This window comes from Berghia stephanieae, chromosome 1 (genome assembly GCF_034508935.2).
Source record: "Berghia stephanieae isolate SIO BIC M18660-M18661 chromosome 1, UCSD_Bste_1.3, whole genome shotgun sequence".
NCBI classification, from domain to species: Eukaryota; Metazoa; Mollusca; class Gastropoda; order Nudibranchia; family Aeolidiidae; genus Berghia; species Berghia stephanieae.
Window position 1 is genome coordinate 70,418,130 of NC_088360.1, and position 22,041 is coordinate 70,440,170.

The following is a 22,041-nucleotide window of genomic DNA, read 5'->3' on the forward strand; positions in this document are numbered from 1 at the left end:
GTTATTTTAATTATGTCTGGAGGAACCATATGCAAAATAAAATAAGGAGACAAATTAAAGACATGCCAGAAATAAAAGGAATGAAACCCTGCATTTCTAAAAATAATTTCAACATGCAACAATTTGGTACTTGTAAATATAAAAAGTATGAATTAAATGTATGAAATTTTGATTTGAGTTAGTTACTAATGACTATCTCTACCTGTTTTACTCCTAATTTGCTTAATAGAAAGGGGGAAAAGTCTATAATTAATCCATTTTATGGCCTATGGTCCTTGTGTCAAGTGAAACATTTCCAAAAATAAAAATTACACCCTCCGCCATGACATCTTACCGTCGCCTAGGCATTCCTTGAAGGAAGATAGATATTCCATTAAAAAAAGATGGATGTCATCAGGGATCACTCATGTTGTTCAAATTGGGGGTTAATAATCTTGCCCAAGGAAAAAAAAAACAAAGTGATTGAAGCAGGCCTCGAATCCCCGGGACTTTGTGGGGTCACAGTCCCCCCCCCCCCCCCCCCCCCCTTAAATAAAATACCTTATGACTCAACATTACAGAATGTTGTTTAAGCATAACACAGCTTTCAAATCACATACAAAAGAAAGGAGTTATAGACTCAAGTATTTTGCTTGGAAGAAGAAAAACGTTGGAGATATTAATATTACCTCCACATCAGAAAAAAAAAATCAAAAATAATATCAATGTTATATAGTCGTCATCTTTTCATCCTAGATCAGCTCTCTGTTCCAGCCGTCCTTGTCTCATCTTTTCAATTAAATCAAAACGGTCTTTTGGAGGGGTACTAAAAAAGGATTTTTGATCCTCTGAATACTGTTTTTCAGATGGAATTATATCTCGGAATCTCCAATCCTGCCAATGGTTATTAAAAAGGTCCAAAAGTCTGACCCGACTCTCATTCTCTTGAACACAATTGTTTGGTAACTGTCTTATCAACTCGGGATACTTGAATGATTTAAAAATGATAATACCTCTCAGGGCAAACCAACCACCGTATTTTGGATGAATGCAGACTCCACAAACTTTCTGAAAAAAAAGCCAAAAAACAAAAAAACAAAACAGGAATACGATCCAGCAAAATGTTAAAGAGCTTACACATGTAAAAGTAAAATCTGTACAATTAAATGAATAAGAATTCCTTAAAATCTTTCTTGCTTCTATTGATCAAAACTACTGGCAAATTTTGATAGTTGCAAATTAATTTATATGGAAATTTGTGCTATAAAAATTTGATCAATTGGCCTCATTATGTGAAATTCCTTAGTATTTCTTAGATTTAAGTAAAATATATAAAAAACAAAACATACAATATCTTTCAGCTGTGTGCAAGTGCAAGTGACAGTAAATCATTTCTATTTGGAACATATCTTGCGATTAAAATATCTTTCCCCAAAAATTGTTATTCTTCTTTTGAAAAATAAAATAAAGTTTCATTTATTCATCCTCAGGGAACATTTTTCTTTACGAGTTTATCCCGAGAACAGATAAGTCATGCATTAGCCATAGTTTAGAGCTGCATAATAAACAAGAGGGGCGAAGTTTCAAGCTCAGGGGAAACAAAAATAATAAGATGCCAAAGAGGGGCTCAAGGTGGAAGCGTCTAATCCATTTGGAAATCTCGCTCTATTTTCTAAGGTTCTACAATTCAGCTAACTGTTTTTAATAACAGAATTAGTGTACAAATGAGAACAAAACAAAACTTGGCAAAAAGTGAGAAAAACACACATAAATTTGTGTTGCAAAGATGGAGTGTTACAGTCTTGGAATCACAATGGAACCTAAATGAAGTCTGCAGATTTGTTCAGAAGGACCCAAGTTTCATGCCTTTAGAAGAGGCATTTTGCACACAGGAAATTGGATAGATAGGTTTGTTAGATCTGGCAAACAGTTGCTTGTGATAACAGCATTTTTTCCAAAGATTAGTAAGCATTCATTTAATGGTACAAAACTGGGATAAACTCCCGCTTATGGGGCAAACCGCTCTGAAGGACTAAATAACACAAAAGACTACAAATGTCTGGAATTCTTATGAAACAGGACTTGTTATCTCTGCAGATGTCATGTCAAGCAATGTTAAAGCTAATTAAAGATTTTATTTGTAAATGGTAATTAATCGACATGCACATTTATATAGTACAGTATCCACTGAATGTGCTCAAAGCATTTAACAAAGGGTCCTAAGAGAACAGAAACTCGGAACATGTAGGACGAGGCATGCAGCCTGTAAGGCCCTTTTACTATATTATTTAATAGAATTGAGTGCTAATTGATTCACCTAAAACTTTGAAAATAATTATAGTATAAATAGTTTCTTAACAAATTTACAATCAAGTACTACATAGTCCTTAGAAAGTCTTAAATGAGAATTTGATGAAAAAAAGATGCTCAGTATAATGTAGGTCTTGATAACTCAGTTGATAGAGCACACACATCACAAGCAAAGGGTCCGGTATCAATCCCCAGTGTAGTAGAGATATTTTTTCTGACCACCAGTCCACCCACCAGTGATTGGGTAGCTGGGTCTGTTAGATCTATTTAAAAGTACATTGCAATATACAAGTGTCCAATCAAAATGGTAGTGAGGAATTGCTGTTGTCCATTTAAATACTTTAGAAACCAAGATCAACTCCAGTCTTATAGCAGAGTATACCCAATACAAACTAACCTCTTGAGGATCAAATGGGTCTTGTTCGAGGCTCTCTCTGGTGTAATAATAAGCAGCCCCTGATACATGACCTGCTGGCTGAACGAGAACTTTAGGTCTCCTACTTGGGGTCATTTCAAAGTCGTGTATCGTCTCAATATCTTCATCAGGAAATGCCTTTATAAAGGGACACAAATTGTGAAAAATCATCAAATAAATCATTAAATTATATGATTCCACCAAACTAGTTGTCCCTCGGATACGGAAAAATGCTGGAATGAGATCCTTTTCTCATTTTGGACCCTCTGTTTGGAACGCCTTACCAAAGAGCATTCGTGAAAAAGAATCTTTGTCTATTTTTAAATGTTCGCTTAAAACATACCTGTTTCGTCTTTAGTAGATGGTATGAGAAGCAAGATAGATCTGTCTGGTTTGTGTGTGTGTGTGTGTGTGTGTGTGTGTGTGTGTGTGTGTGTGTGTGTGTGTTTGTATACTTGTGTGTGTAAATGAGTATGTTTCAGCCAAAGTAATTTGTAATTTAACCGCTTAGAGTCTGGTGTCTTGGAATTATAGCGCTATATAAGTTTTCAGCAACATCATTATTATTATTATTATTATTATTATTATTATTATTATTATTATTATTATTATTATTATTATTATTATTATTATATTATTATTATTATCATTATATGGTCGACTTTGCTGTAAGTGTTCTGAGATTCAAAGTCATAATAGGAATACAAGACAGATAAAATAAAATGCAATTTAAAAGAAATTCAAGGGACTTTTGTTATACATGGATGCAAGTAAGTTAGGCCCAAAAAAAAAGTCTGAAATCCATTCCAAATAAATTAAAAAAGCCCGAAACTTATTTTGTAATGTGACCTACTGCCTCAAAACAGTATTATGATGGGGTCATCTAAAGGCCAGAAATAAAGTAAAATCCATTTTAAAAATACCGGAAATCAGGATTAAGCCTGAAACCTTGCACATATGTGTTATATATTTCAACTTAACTGTTCTTTGACCCGCTGCCCCAATCAGGCATTATGCCAGACTGGATGAACCACATGTAAAGACCAGCAGACACTCTATTGCATGGGCTGGATTCTAATCTCATTTTTAGTCAAAACAATTCTCTGTTTAAAGAACTGCATTCATTCTTATGTGAAATTTTCAAATTCCATTATTTTAACTTTATACAGGACATCCCTGAATCAAGACAACCCCTGGATAGCGACATTGACCTCTGGTCCAGATTTTTTTGCTATATGACATGTCATAAAAAAAAAAATAAAAAAATATCGACATACATTTTAGTAAAACCCTTGTTTGGTGACCTTGTTATAACAATAATCAGCAGTTGATACAGATGCTTGATACCCGACATCATCATCTCATACTCTTAATCTTAACCAATAAAAAACGCCCTTTTTCCTTCCAATGAGATCGTTTTGTTACCAACAAATCAGAACACATGTTTACTACACTGTGTGGCATCAATGCTTGCTGATATAGAATCACAGAAATAAAAAAAAGATTATCAGTGGGTGGTACTCTCAAGGGTCCATTAACCCTCCATGTTAGCTACTTGTCTGAGATCAGTATAGGTTAACTGATGTCAAGCAATGCCGTGTCCAATGGGGGCAATTATGGATATTTATGGTTTTATAATATGTTGGAATAGCGTAGAAAACAATAACAGCCTCTTTCACTTTTTTATTTTCATTTGAAAAATCAGTTGTTTCTCTAAACATCAGTCCAAATTTTATCTTATTGTGGTTAATAAATCGTTTTTGTTTTTTAATATTGCAAGATGTGAGTCTGGTCTACTAATTTTTAAGTGCTTGTTAATATTTGGTGCACTTTTATTTCGGTATTCAAAACTAATCAGCAGTTTTGCATGGATTTGATTTTAAATAAAATCAAAACTAGATGTGTGCATCTGTGTTCTTGTGCGGATTCATCATATTGGCACTTGATTTTTAAAAAGTTTTTAATAGTTTTGTTAAAGGGTGTTCGAGCACTGTTTAAGATCAGTACAATGACAATACACATTTTAAAGTGAAAGCGTAAATGGTATACTCTTTGTAAACAGGAGAAATACACATTTTAACGTTGTTGAGACGTGTCTTCTCTCATGTACTGGCCCGCGCATCGCACTGTTAATGTATTCAGGGGTCTCACCGCACTCCCTTTTTCTGCCATCTTGAAAACCCAGGAATAATGACACCTTCAAGCATAATAGAGTGGGACTTCAAAATCAGGAACCTTTCCATTTAGGAAACCTGGCAAACTGGAAAAAGTTCCAGGGAATTTTTTTCTTTATAATTTACCCCTCTAATTATGGAAAAGTTCTCAGCTATCCGGGACAAATTCGCGTGAATCTGACATTCATTTTGACGTTTTTATTGCAACTTTTCCCAATTCTCTGCCTTCAATATCAAATGAACAATGGAAACTAGCAAGAACACTTAGTTGAAAGTCATCACTACACAGGGCACTCAACATGCGTAGTAAGGGTGAGTTAATTCACAATTTGTATCATTGCCTTTAGTTTTCCCAAGTGTGAAACGAACCTTTATAGTCTAACTCAAAAAGGGGAGGGACAAGTAAAGGGACAGGAGCAGGGCTAATGTTTTGTGTGAACAATTGCTGGTTTTGTATAATGTGACTACGAATTTCCAGGTAACATCACTTTGGATGTCTATGGTTACCACCAAAGTTATCAGGATAAATCAAGTATCTAGAAATTCACAAATCACAAATATGACATCACTCTAGATTTCAATTGGCTTGAATGGATGAGCAGTGTGTAAACTGTATTTTCTCGTGGCATACAACAAAAACTATAATACAGTTAACAGCCTATTGAATGTTATGCATGTTGACAAATTTGTTTACTGAGCACAAAAGAAATTAAAAATGAAAACGGCTGACTTATTTTTGCACCCCCTCCCCCACTCCAAATAAGAAAAAGGGGACAAATGAATGATAATTCTAAAGAAAAGCCAAAGGATTAAGCAGTCTATCATTGGTATTCCAGGCTCTTTTGAAGTCTACACTTCTTAACCAATCTCTTGATGTGACAGCAGGGCTTTAGTACTCCAAGGCTTGTGGGACAACTGAAATCTTCAACGCCCTGACCAATCAGAACAAATTTGGTGATGACAGACATTTCTATGATCAGAGAGGTCTCATTGTATGTGATTGAAGTGATGTGTCACATTATGATTTAAGAAAAGAAACTAAAACTCAAAGTAAATACTAAGCTGCTAAGAGATAAGGACTGTAAAAAGTATTGAACATATATATAACAACCTTCAGAAAATAACGAAACACATAAGGTGGAAAAAGAATAGTTCAAACGTAAACAAAAAATCGTGTGTACTCAAAACTTTACAGAAAATCTAAATAAACTAATAAAATATAATGATCACTTAAATAAATGAATTCAGATTTAAGTGAATTCTAAGGCTGACACTATGTTATATCAGAGAGTTTATAAGCTAACGCTTCGAGAGCTCTCTTCACCTCCCGCTCTCCATGACAACAATGCATTTCATTGCGTATCAGCCGAAAAAATGTGTGTCACGAAATAGGCGCGGATCACTGAATGTGTGTTTCGTCTGCTAGAGATCGGCTGCTCTTTTTCTTTACTATTGGCTCAGGCTTTATGTGCAAAATCGTACAGATTAGTTTGATTCTCTAGATCAGGTTACGATAACTTTGTAAGATTATAAAATAAATTAGACTTATAATAATAATGATAATGATGTGTGTGTGTGAGAGAGAGAGAGAAAGAGGAGGGGGGGGGGATAAACTTTGACAAAAAATAAATCTAACTCAACTTTACAGCGAAAATCATGATTTATTTTTAAAATAACTTGATGGAAACAAACGACCTTTGTATTTCAACAAAGCCATATCTCTCTCTCTCTCTCTCTCTCTCTCTCTCTCTCTCTCTCTCTCTCTCTCTCTCTCTCTCTCTCTCTCTCTCTGTAAGTGTGTGTTTAATAAACACATGTATAGTTCAAAATAATATGTACAGTGAAAAAATAGCATGCATGAATAAGATGACGTCAAGTTGCGTTGCATAGATTAATGACCACAAGTACAATTAAACATTATGAAGGAGAGAAATACAAAATACATGTACACAAAACCCCCCCCCCCCCATCTCTCTCTCTCTCTCTCTCTCTCTCTCTCTCTCTCTCTCTCTCTCTCTCTCTCTCTCTCTCTCTCTCTCCTGAAAGTATTGTAGAATCTAATCTAAAACACATTTTATAAACTGAAAAGTGGCTCAGTAAAATCACAAATATAATAAGAGAATAGGGGGACAATGCTGCACCAAAACCGATGATTGACAGTGACAGACCAGAATTGATAACCTCGGTATACATCCATTGTCTCTTGAGACAGACGGACGCCAACAACAACAGGCATACCGGTAAGAAAACAAATCAGCGACATGTCAAATCTACACATGGCTAAATGTGGCAGCCTTCCTATTTCTATGGGTGGGCTGTTTTTCTGACAGTGTCTGATTCATTAACTTAATGTGATGGTGAAGTCTGACATTAGTGAACAAATTAGCTACATAAAAAAGTAAGTCACCCTTTCCATTTTTGCAACCAAGGCCCATGTGGGGTGGAATGCTTACCACAAGCCGTCTAATGATCCTATTTCTCAGACCAGTAATGTGCAGTGTGGGAGTAATGGCGTCTCTGAATTCCTTTTCCATAATTTCTATGATACAGAGAAGTTCTGAACTTGGTGCACAGAGACCGCCATGCTTACAACCCTGAAAGTTCTTTGCATGCAGGAATACTTGACTCTCTTTGCTAGGGTCCTTGTCACCTTTCAATAAATCTTGACAGTCTGTACACACATGGGGCATTAATTTGACTGCAACATACCCAGATATGTAAGTTGTTACATTCTGTTCAATTGGCGTAAGGGATGGCATAGTTGATGGCAACATCAGCTGTCTAATTTCCTGTGGCACATCTTGTGTCAATGTTGACCCTTTGGAAGAGATGGTGTCAAGAGAGAAAAGAAAAGTGTCCAAGTCTTCCTTGCAGTTTTTACGGTCACTTGTTATGAGGACCGAGTCAACCATACACTGCCTTGAAGCAGCTTTGAATTGGCCACAGTCAGGGTTGAATCGATGGCCTCCTTTACCTCGTATCACAGAAAACATGTTCTCAAGGCAGTCCTGATTGAGGCGATATGTGAGTAGATAGTGGAAGCCAAAGTTCATATGCAATTCTGTCCACAGCTCGGTGAGACACTCGACATTAAGTTTCCATCCATCAAGACATGGGGAACAGTTCCAGACTTGTTGTTGCACCTAATTGTATTCAACCACTGCAAAGATTCAGTCAAGAAATCATGATGTGTTGAAGTAGCAGTAATTGCGTGGCCCATCACGTTCTTGCTTCTGAGGCTGCGGCTATTAAAGCAGTTGAAGAGCTGATCAAACTTCTCAACAAAGCTTGCAGTGTGAATGGCTTCTGCAGGGAGTGCTTTCAGGGTAGCCATCGTTGATATGCCTGCAGCAACACTGTGGCTTAACAACTGTGTAGCAAGGTTCACCCTTAAATGGCTGAATGGTGGCATGCTAATGTGCTTTCTGGTAAGCTTTGGTGCTAATCTAATAGGTGAAGTGCAATCCACTTCGTAGAACTTCACAATATGCTCCCACGACACATCATGCCCTTTTACCGAAAATCCCTGGGATTTAACATTATTACGAATGCTTTTGAGCAGATGTGGTGGATCATACATAAAAAAAGTCTTCTGGTTGTCGAGCATGAAAAATGGTCGTTGTGCTGTAATATGCAAACGCGTACACATTGCCCTGTTATTGCTTCCTTGATCACATATTACCAGTTTTGGCACAAGACAAATGGCAACTATGCTTCGAATTGTGTCATGTAATAATGGAAGCAGCAAATTTACCCTCACTGGTCCATTTGAAAGGACATATGAAATCGACTGTTTCCATTTTGTGCTGAGACCCCTAATCATAAACGTAAGGGCGTGGGTTGCATGCTTTTGTGATCGCCCCATTTGGCCGAAATCCTCAAAGCCTTGCACTTCGTTGAGGGTCGTATTGGAGGAAGGCTTTTAAAGCCATCTCATCCAACACGATGGCGCAGACTTTCTCAACCCCTTTCATTGTTTGGACTTTAAGTTCTAAAAGGTGCAAAATGTTCGCACATGGTCCAGTCCTAATGTTTACATTCTTGATGGCTTTGCCTAGAGTCGTTGGTGATGGCAGTTTGAACAGCCGCTGAAGGAGTCTGTAGGCCTTGCGGGAAGAGTGGTATAAGGATAAAGCCAAGCTTTTATCCCTATTCGTCAATCGCCGCCCTTTTGCGCACACATTGGAAACCCGTACCTGTGAGAACAAAACATAATATATTTAAGGGAGCAATAATACTATACTTCATCAGCTAAGGGAGGGAGGGGTGGGAGGGGTGTTCTACCAAATGTTGGCACGTGTTGACATGGGAAGAGGGGGGCAGACTCAAAATGATGTCATCAAAATACAGTATAGGCAAAGTAAGCCTATCAAGTGCAAGACATTGAAAATAGCATTCAAGAAAATGTGGCAGATTAAAATAAGAAAAGGAAATTAGAGATCGTGATGAAGATGTATCTACTTATCCATCCCTCCATTTATCCATCCACCCATTCATTCATTTATCAATCTATCTATCTATCTACCTATCTATCTATCTATTTATCCATCCATCCATCTATCTCTCTGTCAATCGCCTTCTTTTCCCTTGGGCCTTTGAAACACATACCTGTGTGAGGACGAATTCGAGGGCCTCCGATGACATGTATTTTGACAGTGTTTTTCGAATGGTGTCCATGTTTTCCTCATTTTTTTTGCTCGGTTCTTCCTCCTTCTGTTGCTTCTTGTACATCTTTTGCCGCAGACGCCAAGTCCTTGAGCGTTCCGCCCTCAGTTGACGCTGCAGCGTTGTCACTTTCTTATTGACAGGAGGAGGAGAAGGCACTGTTTTTTCATCACGGAAGCACTGTGAGCTTGTAGAAGCTCCACTATCCTAAGTGGTTTGGGGGGAGGTCTGGGACTTGCTTGGGGAGGTGGATTCGGGACTGCAAACAGTGTTGGCACCGCACTCTTCAGGAGACGTTTTCTGTGCACTGCACTTGCACTGAAACAGGAAGCATCAAAATGTTCTTCACATAAAACATTTCCTCTGTGCAGTGCATCAGCTGACTTGTCATCCAAATCAGCACGCCTGCAGTTGATGACCCAACGCCTGGACCTGTAAAAAATAACAAACGCAGTTCAATATTAGATCTAGATCTATTATTAGTAATTGATTGAGAGCTAGGTCAGATTAAGAGTTAATTTCATACATAAAAGCACATACTAATTGGCTGAGAGAGACTAGAGTTATGCTTCTCTTTAGATAAACTTCTAAAAAAAACTAAGCTCACTTCATTGAGATTACTACTGTACTAGAATCTAGACATAGGCATCACAAGTCTAGTCAATATACATCATATCTAGATCCCTCTAAAGCGCTTTGAGCACATTTATTGGATATTGCGCTATATAAAAGCTCAATTATTTTCAGCATAAATCCACGGGCACAACATATATGGCTATAATGCAATGCCGTGTAGCTACACCGTCGCCCCCTCCCTTTACTGTGTTTTAAATCAACCACATCTGCTATTATGGAAAAGGAGAAGAAGAAGATGAAGAAGAAGAAGAAGATAATGGCCCGCCTCACCCCCCCACAGAGCCACCTTTACGGGTCACAGTCACGGTGCAGTAGATTAGAACTGGATCAGAAATCTAATGTTCGTTTTTCTCTAGTAACACAATCTAGACGTGTTAATATAGAAATATAGCTATTTGTTAGGGTTAATAGATTAAAGATTAATTATCTCACCTTTCAGGATCCTTTGGGAAACGGAAAAAACCTAAATCTGGTCTCTTGTGTCGAGAATTTGAACAATTGATACCGGAACACCACTGGCATTTGTTATGTGTTGTCGGTGTTGTCGCCATATTAGCTCATTGTTGTACGTGCTTATTTCCACGATCAGCTGTTGACCCAGATACGGGCTTTTTGACTAGAGAGACCTCTCGAAGCATTAGCTATACAATCTCTCTGGTTATATTTACCGTTTTTGTAACAATAATGAAATAAATGTTAAAAGCTTATGAAAATCTTACTGATTTCGACAGCTGAAATAAATGTTGCATACATCTGTCCAAGGGATCCAAAGCACCAAAGGAATTTTCTCGACATATAAATGGAATCAGTGCCTTTTCAAACATGTCAGGAGTACTAATTATGACAAAAGCAATGGTGTCTGGGTCTAAGCTGAACTGGAATGGCTTTTGTACAACTTCATTGTACCATCCAATCTGTCAGGAAAAATAATTATATCTAAAGTTTAAAGTAAATAAAACATTACAGCAAGTAATAGTAAGAATAATGAACTAAAATTATGAATTGTTTGTCACTGTGATAATGGTAAGGTACCTGGACTGCTTTCTTATGACAAGGTCTCCAGGTTCAAACCCTTACTTGGACAGTCATTTCACCATTGCAGGAAGAGCTGGTGACAGATAAAAAATGTGAAAGTTCTCTCTTACTCTGTAAAAAGCCGTACTGATTATGTCCAAAATCATTGAATATTCAACTTTAAAAGGTTACAAGAAGTGCCCTATAAATCAAAAATGTGTCCTCTACCACGAGAATATTCTAGTACATTCTCTGCAATATGGTACGGAAGAACTGGGCGACATATACACACACACACACACACACACAGTTATTAATTATTATTATTCTTTTATTTATTCCTTTAAAAAAATTTTTTTCCATTCAATATTATTATTAAAATAATATAATAATAAAATAATAATAATAATAATAATAATAATAATAATAATAATAATAATAATAATATATTAATAATAATAATAATTATTATTATTATTATTATTTCATTATTATTATTAGTATCATTATCATTATTATTATTATTATCATTATTATTATATATTATTATTATTATTATTATTATTATTATTATTATTAATATTATTATTATATGTCATACTTCTACTAAAATAAAAACTAATACTAACCTAACAATTACTTTTCTACTATGACTTTCGACACTGGCAGTTGGTCTACAGAACGCAGCTGCATAGCATCACCCTAAATTTTTTTCAAGAATTTTACATCCGCGAATAAAACTTCCTTTAAAAGTTTGTTTAATTCCAAAAAAAAATAAAAAATTAGCACTTAATGCTTTTCATTAACAGCTGTGTGCTTTGCTGTCACTCCCTCATGGATTTGTGCTCTCCCTCCCTTTCGTTTGTTCCAATCATTACTATGCTAACGAAAGAGTGATAATGGAGAGGCTTTCGGATGGGAACAATACAGACAATGGATGCTTTGGGGATAAACCTTTCGTCAGCACAACAATGAACAAATGAATGTGGAAAACAAATAAAATAAAATGGAGTAGAACTTGTATCGTCTTTACTCAATGGTGGTTGGAGTGTGAATGAACCGTTGGCATGGCGTGGGTTGGTGAGTAGGGAATCCCTGGGGTGTGATAGGAATGATAGGGCAGGTCAGCGAGTGAGAGAGAGGGGAACTTTCTAGAAAATAATGGAAGATTAAAGACATAATGGAAATATAATAATAGAAGGAGCAGTAGTAGTAGTAGTAGTAGTAATATCGCACATTTTCATCACTGTGTGATACTCACTGCACGTTACAAATAAATATAAAAAAGTTACATATATAAAACGTATACCACAATGATTTAAAACTATCAATAGATTTTGCTTCTCTTATCCTTCTGGGCAGGTCATTCCACACAAGGGGCCCAGAGTGGGTAAATGAACGTCTGCCATAAAATTTATAATTATAATTAATTCTAAGTCGTTTTGTCAGTAGAGGATCGTAAATTCCTATTTGGTACATATATTTCTAACATGCTTTTAATGTAGTCAGGTGGTTCATCATTTAAGGTTTTAAAACAAAACAGAGCATTCAAATGATTCTTTCTTTGACAGGCAGCCAGAGCAGCATACAGAATAGGCAGGGAGTGTGCCATTCTCTTTGGTCTTGTTACTAATTTAGCTGCACCATTCTGTATAACCTGCAGGCGCAAGATATTTCATGGTTTATGTGAGATAAAAGACCATTGCAATAGTCTTTAAAAGAAGAAATAATAGTAGTAGTAGTAGTAGTAGTAGTAGTAGTAGTAGTAGTAGTATTAGTAGTAGTAGTAGTGGTGGTGGTAGTAGTAGTAGTAGAAGTAGTAATGGTAGTAGTAATAGTAATAGCTTAATCGCACACCTTCTCCGCTTAATCGCACACCTTCTCCGATTAATCGCTACATCTTGATTCCATCTTGATTTGAGAAAAATATCTAAAAAATACAATTAAAAAAGGTAATGAATATTGCGTTTCACATTGAACCAGTTCAGCACGATAATATCGTATCACGCGTGAAAAAAGCTTTCCTGTCAACGCAATTCCACTGTCCCTCTGACCCCGACAAGGTCAGACACGCAATGCTTGTTAACTGACATCAAAGGATTACCTGACATGATTGACTCAGAACTCGCTGTCTGCATCACAAGGTGTAGTGAAACGCAATCGCAGCCCACCCAATGATTGGCATGCCGTGTGTTTGTTTACATTGTCTGACAACTCGACTCAAATCTCTACCTGTGCATTGTTTTCCTCTACTGGATCGTAAACAATAAGAAAGGATTACCAGGAGGACTCGCATCTCATCTGTTGATTGATCTTAGTCTATAGGAGGGTACGGTCCGTGTCCACTCATTGATACACTCACTCAAACGACTGAACTACTGGCATAAAGTTTTCAGTTCAGTCAGTCAAGCCTGGTATTTCCCTTAGATAAAGAAAAGAAACGTTTTTCAGTCATTTTCATTGCTAAGTAATTGCTGTCGAAAAGTATTTCTTTAAAGGCAAAGGTGTCTCAACTCTTGTCTGTTTGTTACTATCTAAACAGAGTCTAATACTAATGTGGTGTATACCTTGAATGGGTGAATTTCGAATCCTTCTGTGAAGATTTTTCTTAGGGTGTCAGTTATTTGGCCAAACTTTTCTTCCCTTACCATTTTCATGAAGTACACAAAGAAAACAAGCTATCTAGATTGATCTAGGTTGACGTGCACTTATTTGCACATATGTAAACGTCAATATATCTAGATATCTAGACTAGATAGATAGGTCTTCTCTCTGTATCATCTTTGCATCCCGTCATGTTATTATTTATATAAAAAACGAAACTTACCTACAACACAAATAACTTCCGGGTTGTGTCGTATACGTGATTCAGTGTTTAATGAATGTATATGTAATATGAATCAAGAATAATAACATTTTGATGGAATGAGTATATAAATCAAAGTTGATTTTTTTGTCTGAACTAATATATATTAAAAATTATCATAATCACAATTTTTTAAATGGCATGTTAGCACTCACTCTTTCAAATTGTTTACACACAACCAGGTATAATTCAATTTTCCATGGAAGCACTTTGCCATTGTCGGTATTCCGTCGTTTCGTCGTGTAAAGACCTTGGAAAACTTGCATGAGAAGTTAGTGGAGATCAAAGTTCGATTGAAGTTGGTATTCCTCACTGGTTACCGGCTACCGGCATTCGTGAAAATGGCGAGTTTCAGATTATTTGGACTGGTTAATCATGGAGTTAAAAGGTTTTCCTCGCCCGCACAATGTAAGCACAAACTTGAACCTTGTTTACAATTAAAAATGACCGGCCTTAAACTTTTAAAAATGACAATGCGTCGAGACAGATTTTCTAGAATTCTAATCTAATCTTTCCAATTTCACCTTTTTGACGCACTTTTCTTAAACTTAAACGGGTCATCTTTGGTCCTTATGAAATGTTTATTTTTGAAGAATTTCTAACGGTATCGTTAAATTAACCGAGTCTCAGTTCTCTCATTCTGCTACTGTCTGAGTCTGATACTGATACTGATACTGAACTTATCTATCACTAGATCACTGTCTATCGAGAGACAGAGACGTCTATAATGTATCGTTTGCGAGCTGCTAGACCTCTTCCTAGCTAAAACTAAAACCGTGCCTTGGTTAAAATTAGAGACCTCTGGTATTTATTTACATATCTACTTTGACTTTGATGATTTAAACACCAAAATGAAGGGAATGAAATCTCTAACACTAGACACTAACTCTATCCTTTGGTACAATTACAATTGGATCCCATTTTCATATTTAGAAGAGGGAGGACTTCCGTGCTGTAGTTTCACAGCACTTTTATTCTATTACTAAATCTTTTAGCCATTATGGACTTTCAAGTTGCTTTCTGTATGGGCGATTAGATGGTAAAAGGCTGCTAGGCTTTCCAATCGGTCCCTCTTCTCTCTTGATATCTTCTTTTGTACCTCCTGTTTCTCTAAGTATGTGTGAAGTCATTTAAAACTTGAACTGGAGATCCTGATTTGTGGGTTTGGTGAAAAGCAATCTGGTCGGGACAATGGGTCCTGGATTCAACAAGGTTGCATTCAATGAGAAATCTAATCCAATAAGAGATTCAGAAATTTTGTTTCTTGCCCTATGTTTTCTTAGTAAATGAAAACATATTCAATGAATATCTTAGCTCAGAAAGTCACATTTAACTCTTCCGCCAGACAAATGCTACCCTTAAAATGTCACAAAAGCTCCCAGTAGTGTTCCATCGTTTGTTTTGCTCATCTTAATCACATACAAGCATTTCTTGTAGCTTAAAAAATAATCATGGTAGCACAATGCTTCTCTACCATGTGTAAAAGTAGAATTCTCACTAGGGAAAGATGAGAATGTGGTTGGTAGACGTGAGTGAAATGCTAAGTTACAGCTGGGTTCAGCAGGTACTGTTTGTAGCATGTGTGTGTGTGTGTGTGAGGGAGAGAGAGAGAGAGAGACAAAAGTTGATAAATTGATGAGTGAATGGCCTGCTGTATTTATTTTTGAAAACTTTTGGTTTAAAATATATACAAAAACAAAAAACCAGGCCTGAAAGAATTACAGTGCAGTCAAATGCATCTGAAGGGAAGTAACTGTATTAAAATTTCATATTGATTCATTAGTTTTCCCTTTTTGCAAGACCAAAGTTGCATTCAACAAAAGGTCACATTCAATGAGGTCAGAGGCCTAGTCCCAAAGACTTCATTGAATCAGACTTCAACTTTACTTGATCAGAAAAAAGAATTGTTTAAGAGAGTTGCTGTTTATAGTGGAGCAACCAAACTATGGCTGGGTGGGGGATCAGTACTTGCTATTTATAATTAATAGAAATATGATTCTATGTGAGGCCAATTTGACGCACATGGCCATCTGGCAACCCTGGTCAAGTTATGGGGATTCCAATAGAGGCCAAGCAAGACAAAAAGCTAGTTTAGATGGCGCTGCTAGTTGCACAATCGTTCACCAGTTTGCTTGCCATTGGTATTATAGTCAACAATTTGGTAGGGGTAGGAGTGGACATTTTGATTTATATTCGTGTGTGATTGGCAATCAGACATAGTGGCTTGGTAGCTCAGTATCTTATATTGCTGAAACGTTTTTCTTTGGTGTGAAACATTCACTAGCTTGTCGGTCGCAGTGGCACTTGCTTGCGACACGGCAGTTGACTGGCTATTGGTTTGTGTAAGGTACAGAAACCATCCACATCAACTAGCCTAGAGGGGATTAGATATCATCATTCGTCTGCCAATCAAACGTCATCAATTGTCTATGTCTACGGGATTTCGTTGGTTGAAAAGCAAACTTTCACATTGGACCAGAAATTTCGCATTGACTGTCGATTTAAAAGTGGCGATTATTGTCATATCAATGTCACTAAATATGCTTTTGTTTATTTTACTAAAATGTATGTCATTATGGGGAGTTTTTTAATTACTAATGATATATAGGGGGAGAATCGGAACTTGGACTTCATGTCACCAGAGAGAGGATGTTATATGTGGCCTGTACTGTATATGATGTCTTATCAGCTTGTTCATCTCTAATAGTTTTGTCTGTGGCATCTCTCATTCTTTCCAGGATTATTCTTGTTATCACTTTGTTGTTGCTTGTTACTAAAAGTAATGTAATACCTCTCCATTTGCTGCAGTGTTACATGTCTCCATTTTATTTTGGCAGTCAAGTAATTTTCCACACCAAATAGCATTTCTACCACAGAGGTAGAATTTTGTTATTTTTAATGAACAACTTTCCTGCACTCTTTTATAGTATGAAAATAATACAAACAGAAAAAAACTATAACATATTTAGCATCTTATTTGGAATCTGTGTGGAACAAAGTGAAAATGAAGAAATCTTAAATTGTAGAATTGACAAAATAATTTCCACCATAACTTTTCCAATTCACCAGCAATTGTATAGTTTGGAATGTATTTTTGGATAAAGCATCATAAATGTAAACTTTTTTTTATGATTTTAGTAAATATCAATGGTAATTGTTGACCATTGGATGACTAACGTCACCCAAAATGGTACTTCACTCTAGTGTAACACTCATATCAACCATACCCTCTCAGTAAAGGAATATTCAACTAATTGAATAACCATTTATACAAATAATTTGCATATTCTTATTCTATGTGATAAAACAATAGACTTATTTTGACCCTTTTCATAGGTCAAATATCCTCTAATCTAATACCATTTTTTCAATTATCTTAATGTTAACATACCATGGTAGAGAAATGATTAAAAGTAGTCTATCCCGGTTTTTATAGCATGAAATGAACAATTGTTACCCTTTGGATAGGTTGCTAGTCTATTGCAAAGTACTTTCCATGAGATCTAACAGATGCAGCGACCCAGTCACATCTGAGTGAATAGGAAGGTCAGAAAAATATCTCGACTTCACCCATGATCGATCTCGGTCCCTTTTCATGTGAAGTGCACACTCTACCAACTGATCTATTGGGACTCCCAGAGAAATGATTAACAGTGCAATTCTAATTGAAGTTGAAGCTTGAGTCACATCACTGTCACTTGGTCTTGTTCACGAGGTACTGCACTTGAGCAAAAATAATTTTAAAGAAGCTGCCAAACTTGGTTCTTTTGTGTGTGAAGTGAGTGCTCTACCAACTGAGCTATCGAGTTCCCCTTAAGTAGCATTAGAATTCTTGGGTATAAAAGGAAGCAATCTGTTAAAGCTTACATCTCCCAAGGCCAGGATAAGTCATGAGCCTTGTATATTCTTTCACAGGTTTTAAATCGCTTCTCAGTGCAATATCAAAGATAGCTCAAAGCGATTTAGATTTTGTCAATCTTTATTGTGATATTTGGCCAAATCTCTCTCACTACTTTTTATGTTTACCTTAATTTTTTTTTTTATTCATTATTTTTTCCAGACAATTTTTTCAACAGAATGATTTCGACAACAGCACCGATGGGGGGTAATTATGTTTAAATCTCTTTTGTTCCAGAATTTCTCTCCCTAGTGACTTGTGGAGACCTACCTACCACTATATAAAATGTGTAGAATTGTTAAATTCTGGCTCCAAACTGCATGAGTATTATTAAGTCATTAAAACATATTAAAAGGGAAGTTTGATGCCAGACTACATAATTTTAAGTTTAAGGATTTGGAAGTGTTATTTAATCATGGTGATATTGACTTGTTGATTTTTATTTTATTTTAGCTATAGCAACTGATATAATTGTCTCTTAGGAACTACGAATTTTTAAATTTTCAAGTAGGCAGGTCTGCTTATTGGGTTGTGGTTACCGTTATGTAATTGCTAAAAACTCAAACAGTAAAATATACAAGAAACCTAATAGTAATAACATTTAAAAACAAAATCAATCATCAGGAAATGGACTAGGAGATGTTTTAACCTTTTGTAAGCCCAAATTAATATGAATATCTATATTGGTGTTGCAAAAGTCAAGCTTGAACTCTGAAAAAATAATGCAATTGCTTTTGTTATTGAAATATGGAATTTAATCAAAACAGAACATAATGTATGGCTATATGTCTTTTTCTTATCAAGTGTGAAAAGATGGAAAATTTATTGTTCCTTCCTCGTCAGTAAAAGAGTTCCCTTTAAAAGTTAGATAATTAAAAGTAGTTCAGTTGAATATGGATAGATTGATTAAATTTAGATTTTTACTACTCAGCTTGTAAAAAATACTGGCAATAATTGAAGATAGGGGAGAAAAAATAAAAAAGGACCAAGCATTTACTTAAGACCATCCATCTATTGTCAACTGGTGGCAAATTGCTGTTTTAGACAGATATTGGGTGTTTTTAAATGGTCACTGATGTACTGCAGGAGATATGGTAAAATTAGAGAGGAAAACATCAGTTGAATCAATATGGCTGCTGTTTATTAAGTCATATGTTTGCCCAAGTTCGTATGACTAGTCATCAAGGTCGAGTAGTCTTTTAAACTCATAGAGAGAAAACAGTGGTATTCTTTTGGGATATTGAAATTGATACAAGTGATCTTGGGTCAAGGAATACATTTTGTACTTAATTCATCATTTTGATGTCAATGTAAAGATTATTTGGAAGTTTGAGTGTGTTTGGATTTTGTGTTTCGGATTAGTTTTATTTTGTATTTTGTTTCCCTTTCATATTGGTGAATCTTTGGTGTTAAAGATAGCTGATTGATTTTGTATGTTATTGGACATAAAATATATTTGATTCATAACCAGGGCTGGCGAGTCGGAGTCGGTAGGAGTCGGTTGTTTGAGGGTGGAGTCGGAGTCGGTTTTAGAAGTCCCGACTCCGACTCCTTACCACTTTCAGACATTGCATTTTTATGGGTGTGTCTTTTTTACAAAACCTGCCGAAACCCTGCGAAACCTGCCGAATCCCGACAAAGTTATGGGAAGTAGGTGGCAGTGGGGAGTGAACCTAGAACTCAAGGAAGTGTGCACCATTGGGGAGTGAACCTGGGACTATGTTTCGGCGGGTTTCGTAAAAAAGAACTAGTGCTTTTTTACGAAACCCGCCGAAACCCGGCCATATCCAGCAAAGTTATGGGAAGAAGACAACTGTGGGGAGTGAACCCGAGACTCGGGGAAGTGTACACCAGTCGGGAGTGAACCTGAGACTAAGGGACTGTGGGAGATGGATAACTGTGGGTATCCGAGCCGAACTATAGGAGTTTGGTACCAGAGGAGAATGAACCTGACACTATAGAAGGTGGGCGCCAGTGGGGAGTGAACCTGGGATTCAAGGAATCACACACCAGTGGGGATTTAACCTGGGAATATGTAAAAAAAGGATATCAGTGGGAAATAAACCTGGGACTAAAGGAGATGGATACCATTGAAATTTGAAGCCGGGTATGAGAGTTTGGTACCAGAGGAGAATGAACCTGACACTAGAGGAGGTGGGTGCCAGTGGGGAGTGAACCTGGGACTATGTAAACAGGATATCAGTGGGAAATAAACCTGGGACTAAAGGGACATGGATACCATTGAAAGTTGAAGCCGAATATGAAAGTATGGTACCAGAGGAGAATGAACCTGACACAATAGGAGGTGGGCGCCAGTGGAGAGTGAACCTGGGACTCAGGGAATTGCACACCAGTGGTGAGTTAACCTGGGAATATGTATAAAGGATATCAGTAGGAAATAAATCTGGGACTAAAGGGAGATGGATACCATTGGGAGTTGAAGCCGGATTTATTTCCCACTGATATCCTTTTTTAGATATTCACAGGTTAACTCCCCACTGGTGTGCAATTCCCTGATTCCCAGGTTCACTCCCCACTGGTGCCCACCTTCTATAGTGTCAGGTTCATTCTCCTCTGGTACCCAACTCCTATAGTTCGGCTCGGATACCCACAGTTATCCATCTCCCACAGTCCCAGGTTAACTCCCAATTGGTGTGCACTTCCCTGAGTCCCAGGTTCACTCCACACTGGCGCCCATCTCCTATAGGGAAATTCCACGGGTAACGGACTGTCAAATCAGACCAAAAATGCATACATTTCGTGCTCTGAAATGCAATGTATTTATTGTATGGAGCTATTTCCCATGGACATGTATCATGTCCGCCCTTATCATATATCAAAAGGATAAAGATGAATCTTAATCAATTTGAATTTTTTTGACAATATAATGTTGGTAACGGACTGACATCAGAAAATCCATCTTTTTCAATTTTATATGTAGATGGATCAAACTTTCTGAAGTTAAGCCTTCCAGTAACAAATAAGTTCTTTTATAGTAACTACGAGATGTTGTTCTACAACCCACTAGCAATATTTAAAAGATTGTCCAAAATTTGAATCTGCAGTCTTTGAAAAAGTGTCGATAACAGACTGACAAATGGATGGTAACGGACTGACACCTCTGAATTTTATTACTCAGAATAACGGTTACTACATAAAATCCAGAGCAAAGAACAAATTATGTAATTATTATCAACACTGAATACCCAGTGTGATTGATCAAACTTATACTCTTCCTTATATGGATGTCAAGCTACATTGGGCATGATGAGTAACTCGATGGGTGACATCTGATTACCTCAATCCCAACTTTGCTTTTGAAAAAATTAAATAATGAAATAATGATTCGTGGAGTTTAAATCTATTCTGTCTCAGCCAAACGGGAACTTTATTTCAACTATGAAATTAAATTATCCAAAAAAAAAAAAATGTAGATAAGAAAGGACTTTAAAACTGGGGAAGGTTTAACATTCTTTTGGTACTTATTTTTGAAGCTTAATTTTTATTCTGTATTTCATCTTGATTCCTCAAGCTTAGTAATTGTCAATAGGCCATGACCGTCACTGCAAACTGGTCGATAGTATTGGCAGTCAATCTCTTCCTCATCTGCACTTGACTAAAAAGCCAGTTACAAGATCTGAGAAAGATCTTCAAAAATTTCATTTGGACCATTTTATCCTTGATTGTTACAATTTTCTTATGCAGATTGTGGGATTTCTCTTAGAAGTACATTCTGAGGTTCTGAGGGAGCAAAATAAACTTAAGCCAATTTTGATTCCTGGATGAAATTCACTAACAATCAACAACCTCTTTTTCAGGGCTTTTTACACGAAACTTTTTGGAATTTTCGTCCTTTCTCTTTTTTCATCTCTCACAATTGTGACCCTCCGCCTCGAACCGGTATTAAGTCGGGATTTGGAAAACGAAGAAAACCGGTTTTAAAGTGGAAATGGTCAAAATTATCAAATTTCAGTTTTTGATTGTTTCAGAAACTACAATAATTTTTCTACATGAAAACATAATAAATCAACATAAACATTGACGATAAGTTATATAAATTTCAAGTTTAAAAATGAACTATCAG

At 36.5% G+C, this 22,041-nt stretch overlaps 2 protein-coding genes across 3 annotated transcripts in view; one reads left to right on the plus strand and one right to left on the minus strand.

The window, feature by feature from the left end:
- Window positions 1-357: 357 nt before the first annotated feature.
- LOC144980847 (cyanocobalamin reductase / alkylcobalamin dealkylase-like) lies at window positions 358-14,011 on the minus strand. Of its 2 annotated transcripts, none has more exons than XM_078928714.1 (4): window positions 13,761-14,011; window positions 10,899-11,093; window positions 2,687-2,842; window positions 358-1,047 (listed from the first exon to the last, which is right to left on the minus strand). In XM_078928714.1, the coding sequence occupies exons 1-4, from the start codon at window positions 13,848-13,850 to the stop codon at window positions 727-729; spliced, it is 762 nt and encodes a 253-aa protein (XP_078784840.1). In that variant the 5' UTR covers window positions 13,851-14,011; the 3' UTR covers window positions 358-726. The 2 variants fall into 2 exon arrangements, with proteins under 2 accessions (XP_078784840.1, XP_078784849.1); XM_078928723.1 differs by having other exon boundaries at window positions 13,842-13,998.
- A 265-nt stretch (window positions 14,012-14,276) lies between these two features.
- LOC144980858 (trifunctional enzyme subunit alpha, mitochondrial-like) overlaps window positions 14,277-22,041 on the plus strand; it is a 36,229-nt gene continuing 28,464 nt past the window's right edge. The window contains exons 1-2 of the mRNA XM_078928737.1: window positions 14,277-14,467; window positions 18,120-18,164. Coding sequence (XP_078784863.1) covers window positions 14,401-14,467; window positions 18,120-18,164 — 112 coding nt within the window. The 5' untranslated portion in view covers window positions 14,277-14,400. The remainder of the gene's footprint in view (window positions 14,468-18,119; window positions 18,165-22,041) is intronic.

Excerpts from the sequence above, each read along its gene's own strand:
- LOC144980847 (XM_078928714.1), bottom strand. The coding sequence starts at position 13,850 with ATGAAAATGGTAAGGGAAGAAAAGTTTGGCCAAATAACTGACACCCTA. Across the intron at positions 11,094-13,760 it reads TCGAAATTCACCCATTCAAG|ATTGGATGGTACAATGAAGT; the intron begins GTATACACCACA and ends TTTTCCTGACAG. Across the intron at positions 1,048-2,686 it reads ACCCATTTGATCCTCAAGAG|AAAGTTTGTGGAGTCTGCAT; the intron begins GTTAGTTTGTAT and ends CTTTTTTTTCAG.